Here is an 8,395-nt window from a genome sequence, read left to right as displayed (position 1 = left end):
CATTGCTTGCCATTGTATATGAGTCATTTTGTTTTTTTGTACAGATATGTCCCTTTTTATAGAAATTTATATGTCAAGAATCAAATATACGGTCTAACCGTTTTAAAGCAATTCAGACCACCACGACGATTTCTTTTATGGGCCCCAAAAGCAACGGAAATGCATGGAAACATTTAGTCAGAGCTGAGGGCAAGAGTGCACCCTTGCGAGTATTGAATTAGTGGGGAAGTGTGTGCCAGCGCACGTAGCACCGCCACCTTACGACCCCGTGGATTTAATTTCCAGCAGCTTGAGCAAGAGGTCTCAAAATGTTTTATCATGTGGATCCTTTAGAGGGAAGGTCAGTCATCAAATCCTCTATATGACACGCCGTTGAGGCCTTTTCGATGACTCATGAAGCAACATACAAATCAAAGCGGGACACAATGATGCGTTAACGTACCAAAGAGGCAAGTAAATAAGTGATGACCGTTATGTTTGACAGTTTGTTGGGTGAACAATTGCGAATCATTTGTGAGCAAATTTGGTCTGATTGTACAAAGACGAAGTCTCAGCTTTTGACCTGTCCATGCAAGGTTTATTCCATGCAAGGCTCATTCTACTGTAGCTTTTTAGTCAGCACTCTCAGTAAACCTAAAAGAGTTTCTTCTAATCAGGTAGAACAACTACGAAGAAGGAGCCTTGGGGAAAATGTTAATTCCATCGATTGCCACACATTCTGTGCTTTGCCGGTCGTCTAAAATGTACCCATTAATAGCACAGGCACTCAAGCACTCGCGTCGTACAAACGATTATGATACAATTGGGTGTTGAAAACACTTGTTACATTTTCTGACTGACCTCAGCTCCGAAGAACTGCAAAGTCATGACCATATGGCCATACTAATATATCAATGTAGTAGTTAAAGATTGATTTCATCCAATTAACGGTAACCATAGGAGGGCATGTGGAATATGAAACGGAATCCCAATTTTGAAAATGCAATTTGGTCTTCTCTTTGCGTAGAAATAGTATCATCGTCATTCTTCTTTCGTTTACAAAACAATCATTTTGTAAAGTTAGAAGTAATATAAAGAGGAAAAAGCACTTTGGTTACCATTTGTAAATCAACTTATTTTCAAGCTTAAAACAGCTGACAGATTACATGTTCAGTAGCAAAACAGGCGGCCCTTACGGCTTATACCATAAAAGCCGTTAGATGTTAGTCATGCAAGGCCGGCGACTTGCGTACCATTGCGACATTTCGACCATGGAACAACGTTATTACACACATAAGAATACAACATTGCAACGAAACGGAACCGTCCGATTTGACACTTAACACTTTTTATGCAATTAAATGCTCTACAATTCTGAGAAACAGGCAAAGGTCTTTCTCCAAGGTCACGATACACAGTGTGATATTGATCGTATTTAATGAGTATCACATCTCACCTAGCCTCTCGCCCCACGCACCTTGTAGCCCTGGGGTTGAGTTTTTCAGAGGTCGAGCTAAAGGTCTCAGAAAAACGACCATTAACGTGTTATAGCCTACGGATCGGTTTTAGTCAAAGGGTCATTTCTCAAGTACGTTCGGCATCTTTGTCTTTTTTTACTGATCAATCACATACAAACAATGGAAAGGGGTAAAGGAAGAAATAGAAGTACGTACATTAACAATGTTAGATATTAGACAATGTTAGATATTAGACACACAAGATTTGACAAATGATTGCAACATAATTTCTTGAAGAAGAATGAAGAGCACATTTCGTGGCAGATGAAAAACAAAAGAAAGAAAAAGTTTGGCTGGAAATACGTGGGATTGCTAGCATGCTGAACAATGTGAGAGTTGAATAATCTAGTAGCAGTTACAGCTTTTATGACTTTCATTACAAATAATCTTGCACAGGCTCATATGCATCATACTCATTGTACGGCACATAGCATGTAGGTTTTATCTTCCATCTATTTCGCTGCATATTTCCACACCAACACAACATGCCCCCCCCCCCCCCTTTAAGCATCCCAGTCGAGGTTGTTGAAGCCTCTAAGAGCTATTGCCTCATCCGGATGTTCGGCAGAAAACCTACGCTTGCCATTGATATCTATACCAGAGCTACGTCGGAGATCATTAACGTTGCCGTTCATTTTCTTCCAAAAGACGGCCAGATACTTCTGTCGCATCTCCTTGTTGGTCACGAGATACAGCAAACAGTTCAGCGTGCTACTGGAGTGCGCCAAGACGAATGATGTACAGTGGACAGCCTGTGACCATTGGTCCTGGTAGTCGGCGATCACCACGACGCCGTACTGCAACCACCCGAGCACGAACGAAGTGCACACGATCCCCAGCGTCTTCATCACTCGGACGTCATCGGCTTGTATCATCGTCTTCGGCAGGTGTTCGGCAAGCGCTCGCTTAGTTGCCCGGATGTGGCCCACGAGGAGACCGTTGCAGACGACAACCGTGATGGCGGGAAAAATATGGCCGCCAAGGACGAACAGCAAGGTGAAACGATAGTGGGCGGCGCGGTCGTACATACAGTTCATCGTCTTGTAGTCGTAACCATGGCTACCCCAGCCTAGCCACATCGGTACATTGTACAGGATGCCGATGATCCAAAACGAGGCTAAGATGGCGGCCGACCACTTCTTGGTAAAGATGGCGTCGTGCAAGGTTCTTTTGGCGATGAAGAGGTAGCGGTTGAGACTGATGGCCGCTGCGGTGGCGAGGGAAACAACACAACCGATCACACAGATGCTGCCGATCACCTCACAGATGAGTGGATGTGTGATAAGGACCTGTAAAACCAGGAACACGTCTTCAGTTTCTCTATATTTCAAGATAAAAAATTTCTAGTGGAGCATTTTCACAACTAATTTGAACCTCAAAAAAAAAACACAATCTAGGTTCAAACTAAAGAAACCCGCACCAAACCAAACTGAAAGTTAACTAATTTTCTTCTACCAAAATCACAGATAGATATGTACAACCCCTGTCTTTCTAAGTACATATATGTTACCCGAACCTGAAACCTTTGCGTGAGAAAACGTCATGATTTATCTATCAAATAGACGTGTGCATAAACATGTTTTCTTTCTAATTGTCAACGTTAACATGCATATTAAGGGTGCCTAAGTATATCTAACAATGTCATGAATGCACCTAGCAATTCTACCGAATATAGTGCAGCTTTGATGGCATTCAAATGTACTTTCGATGAGCACTATATACATTAGGTAGCGTACTGTGATAGATATAACCCTGTATATATACATATATATACACACCTCTGGTGCCACGACTCCCACAATCTGACACGTGTTCATCACAGAGGCTATCAACACGTCAGCAGCAGCCAAGTTGATGATGAACGCGTCGACGCTCCGTTTCCGTTTCCGGTTGGCCAGGGTGATGTGGATGGTGAGGGTGTTCCCGACAGCCCCCACGAAAGCCAACACACCCAAGATGGCGACTAGAGTGACCTTGGCTGGGGAGGTCAGCTGGTATCTTTCTGAAGGGCACGGCGTAGACGTTACTGTGTTCTCCATAATGATATAGTTCTATGCTAGAGATTGATAGATGTTTTCTCTTTCCAATTGGACTCAATTTAGAAGCAAGGCGGTGGGCTACACACTCAAGTTGATTGATGACCCCGATCCAATTGATGTTAAATACCTGTAAAAGAAACGTAGCGTTAACGTTATATCCCATAGACACAGTTTGAAATCCATACAAACATAGAGACAAATATAGTGACTTCTTCTCGTTTGAACAAAACCGTAACTTTGTAATACGCTGAATTATGTTTATATACATCTATTGTCATATGTAATATGTCTATGTAATATCAAACTGTCGATGTCAGTAGAAATGAAATTAGATGTGTAGTATAGCGATGCTTACCTAGACATAGCTCACACCGAGTGCGAGCTTCATCCTCGTTCAAAACAAATTTCTGGAGAAAGGAAACAATCTTAAAATTTACCTGTACCTACGTCCTGCTGATTCTGCTAGGGATCAATGTCATTACGTGATTAATGAGAGATTATCCGCTAATCCGAGGTCAGTATCCCTTCCGGATCCGTGGAGAAAGTCGAAAACAAATGTCCCTGGGTATTCATCAGGCGTAGATCGTGATCAAGCACTTTCGGTGCGCTCGAACGAATACCTTAAGTGGCACAAATAAGAAGAAGATGCCCGTGGGAAAAGTAACTTGCTTGCTGAATTTCTGAGACGTGCTTTCTTGGATGAAATGCAGCAATTGATATGTGAAGCACAAACTCTCAGACACGTATGACGTACGAATATAACAAACCTGTCATGGTGATCTCTCAAGGGACTTAACAGAGAAATGGTCACAGTACAGTAGACAGGTGGCCACTGTACAGGGTTCCTAATGCTTGGGTCAATGAACAAAATTATATTAGGGACAAACAGAATGTGGCCACATCGTTCCTTTTGCACAGGTGGTCACTAGTTTTGACAACGAGAAAAGTACAGTACAAAAGTATGCCCTTCAAATTGTTATTATGACTGGTTTTATGATTTTAAAAATACAAACGGCGGTGCCGGTATACATGAACATTTCCTCGCAAAAAGAATATTATTTAGCACTTTCCATGTGATGCTGTTAAACCAATGAAGATTGGAGCTTCACACATATCTTAAAATCTTGAAGATAGCCTTGAATGCCTTAAAGTTTATACAAATTTAGCCCGAGCAATCTATATCCAGCACGTCCCGTGTGATTCAAAGTTGATACGTTATTTTGTCAAAGATATGATACCGTATTTCAATTATGGGATGTCATTGCGATTCCTTTTCATGTAAATGATATAATCGGCCTCCAGTTTTTATATACAAAATGGTCATTGTGAAAGGGAAGAGGCGTAGAAGTAATCTTCCTACGCGTGACCTTTCGCACAGATTCATATCAATCTTGAGCCTTTAGTCGTGGACAACCCTCCTATACACCTGTTTATGAGCAAGATGGATCACCGTTGCGCCATTGACAAGCGCCAGGTACTGGTCATGCATGCAAGCATAGATGGTAGCTTCTACGGCTTAATTTTTCAATAGAGGAAAAAACGACACATATACATGTATAATGAGTGCTATCACTAATAAGAAAAATACTAACCGTAAGAAAAATACTATATCCATCTCGTGTATTCTCATTTTTTGGCCAGAAGGAAAGAGCATGTTGAATTCTACTTTTCACCAAAAAAAAATGAATCAGATAGACGGGTATGATATTTTACTGGTAGACGAAATATTCTCCTCTCCAGGCAGAGGTTAAGCTCCAGCTGTTTTGGCGTCTCTTTAGGTGTATTTGTTGGGAGGACAAACACTAACCTTGATACAAAAGGAAGCCCGACAAGTAGAAAAGAATTCCACATAAAAAAGATGAATAGAAAACACACAGATATGTAGATACATCATTACTATTTCAATTATCTCGTTTTCCGACTGATTTACTTTTCTTGTCTGAATAAATGTTATGAATAGTCGGGTCTCTGTATACGACGCTACATTCTGTTTCAAGCCAATACACAACCAGTATACTACTGGGACGAGAAGGCAGCCTCCGCTAACGTTAACGTTCAACCGACATGAATCAAATATAACCTCTAGTCTATTGCTTTTGAATAGGGATTTCCCTGTGGCTCAACCACTGGTAGAAGCTCACAGGTGAGCTCCTGGATAGAATTAGTTGGATACAGGGAGACCCCGGTTCAACTCTGGATCAGGACATCTCAATTTTGGCTGCACCCGTCTTTCAGAAGGGATGTAAAATGGGGCTCCCGTGCACGCGTGCTCGAGGGAGTACCTCCAGCGCGACAAAGGGGAAGGGCTAGCAACCCCTCCCTGCAGAAATGTACCCTGCTACAGCTAGGAGACGTCCTAACCTATGCGCCACTAGGCACTACGTACAAGGTGAACAACAACAACAACAACAATAACAACTGCTTTTAAATGTAATTCTAACACTTTCAGAACAAGGGAAAAGCTAAATACCCCCCCCCCCCGAAGATTATCAACACTGTCGTCTACTTACTTATATAGTCCCGGAGTTGGAGATGGTCCGTGCCTTCAGAGGTTTGACGATGAACTGCCAAGATCGCGTTAATCATTCGCCTGTTGATTTGACGAGGGCTAGCGCTATCGCGGTTTACATCACGAAAGATGCTGCGTCACTGTAAGTAGGGTAAGGTATAACCAAGGTCTTGCGCAGAATATAGTCACGCGCCATTTCCCGCATGTTATTATCATCATGACAGTAGGGTTGAGGCTATAAACACGAGATATACTGTTAGCGTATTTGATAAACTTATTCTACCCTTTCATGTCTTTTAATTCTTCTGTTGTTCATACTGTCTCTATTTTACGTCACAGATCAACTTTCAGCATCTGTTCTAAGTTTGTCTACTTGTTATGAGTAATATTTGATTCTACGCAGAATCCAATGTTACATGATTTATTCAAGATAAATTCTGACATTTAACCTTAATAACATCTTAATCCACAGTCTCAGGAGAGATCTATTGTTATTTTCTGATAATTCGTCAATCCGAGCTCAGCTGCATGTATTCATGTTATGTCCACATATTATATATTCTTTGGCAGGTCGAATCGTCACATTTTTAGCCAAGAAGGCAGCTTGTAACAGAAACGGACAGTCAGGAAAACGTCGTGGTTTTACCTCCCTACATCTGCTTGGAGACTAAGTTTGTGAATTAACATATGGTCTTTCTACAAGAAAGACCAATGAGAGAGCACGAACCGCGGCTATTCAGTTTGATTGAAATACATGTAGTTGTAACCGTAGGCTACAGATGTAAAATTCAACACCAAGTATCAAATATCATGTTGGCACAACGGGAGTATCCCTAACTTTTTGAAGCACCTTACCGGAGTGTCCTACTAGACCTAGACGGGCGTGTAACACTCCCAGTACCGAGGAGATGTTGGCCGCCCACGATAAACTTAAGCACCTGCAGGCTATACTGGTCACGGTAGGGCTATGAACTTTAGACAAGGCGAATCAATCATGACTCACAATGACAGAGGTGATGTATAGAGTTATTATCTATCATGTCATGAAGGTAATCATTCATAGAGCATTGAGAGAGATCCCTATGAAATATTTCGCTTGAACGGGCCAAATCGTGACGCGTCGACGGGTTTTGAGTTTCGGGCTGGGCCCAAGATCTGACCCCCTCGGCTTCGTGAGCTCATGAGATCAGATCTTGGGCAGTCAGAAACCTTCACGATTTGGGCCCCCGGAAGATTTAAATGTTGGCTTAGATCAAGGACATTATATAGGACCTTGCTAGGATATCACCCGTAGTACTATACAATGAATAATAGTGAGCGGTGTCCCTTGCAAAAAAAAAATAATAAAAAATTAAGACATGTGGAAAGACTTTCTGCAATCTGAATCGGAAATAAGTATATTTAAAAGACAACAATTGTATCCTTCCTAACTCCTGGTGATAACGGACGAGCCCTTTATATATCTTCCCGCTCGACAGCCCTATGTTGAAGATTTGATCCACTGCGGCGACCGGGGTAAATTTCTGATTATGTATATAATACTTCAGTAACCCTCCAAGGCTCCGCCTGCACAATATGAGGGGTTGAAAACGGGTCAAAGAGCTGTCCAGGGAAATGAAGAACTCATCCTAGAAGAATGAAGGCTGTTAGGACCCATGCCTTCCGCCAAATTTTAGCTTCAGTTCTCACGAATAGCGCTAGCCTGATTAAATATATATTGAATCGCTCTTATAGCGGGGCGATTGAATCAGACTACTAGGTTCAAGTGGGGGTCTGCATGGCATGTGCTTTTCCGTATTTCAAAGGCGCAGGCAGCCTATTTTGATTTCACTTGATTAGCAGGTAAAGCCGTCTTTTTCACGTAATTCATAGCGAGGTGACCAAATTTTGCCTAATTGAATTTCCTTGATTTTAGTGTAGAGAGTTCATCTGAATTCAGCTAAAAGAGTTATATGCCCCCCCCCCCCCATACGTAACCTGAACCATCCATATATGTACATAACCTGAACCATCCATATATGTACATCCAAGGACGTTCAATCGTAACTCCTTTTATCTGATTAATCAATTGGAAAAATTTGTTATGAAACGCGTTTTTCTGTGCTACCATACGGGCAGACAGTAGCCACCCGGTGGTGCAGCCGTCCGGTTTATCAAACCACGGGGACCAATCACGTGGAAACATTGCAAACATTCCATGTAAACAAAACGTACACAACCTTTAACCTCTATAACATAACAAACTGTTTTCTGAATGTATAGTAGCTTTTACGTTGCTTCCGGGTTGTGATAGTTTGCTTGGTACGTAGTGAGGTAAACACTAAAAATGACTTGCTGTTCCAAAAATTCGT

The 8,395-nt window shown here is 41.9% G+C and overlaps 1 protein-coding gene across 1 annotated transcript; it reads right to left on the bottom strand.

The window, feature by feature from the left end:
• Nucleotides 1-1,744: 1,744 nt before the first annotated feature.
• LOC136428057 (melatonin receptor type 1B-A-like) lies at nt 1,745-3,535 on the bottom strand. The gene is made up of 2 exons (XM_066417317.1): nt 3,275-3,535; nt 1,745-2,785 (listed from the first exon to the last, which is right to left on the bottom strand). The coding sequence occupies exons 1-2, from the start codon at nt 3,533-3,535 to the stop codon at nt 2,000-2,002; spliced, it is 1,047 nt and encodes a 348-aa protein (XP_066273414.1). The 3' UTR covers nt 1,745-1,999.
• Between the last annotated feature and the right edge of the window lie 4,860 nt (nt 3,536-8,395).

This window comes from Branchiostoma lanceolatum, chromosome 1 (assembly GCF_035083965.1).
Source record: "Branchiostoma lanceolatum isolate klBraLanc5 chromosome 1, klBraLanc5.hap2, whole genome shotgun sequence".
Lineage (NCBI taxonomy): Eukaryota > Metazoa > Chordata > Leptocardii > Amphioxiformes > Branchiostomatidae > Branchiostoma > Branchiostoma lanceolatum.
Note: the sequence above shows the minus strand (reverse complement) of the source record. Positions and strands in the feature narration are given on the sequence as shown.

Bases quoted from the DNA above. Each gene is read 5' to 3' on its own strand.
- LOC136428057 (XM_066417317.1), bottom strand. From the start codon at position 3,535: ATGGAGAACACAGTAACGTCTACGCCGTGCCCTTCAGAAAGATACCAG. The intron at 2,786-3,274 runs GTGTGTATATAT...CTGGTTTTACAG, and splicing joins TGGGAGTCGTGGCACCAGAG to GTCCTTATCACACATCCACT.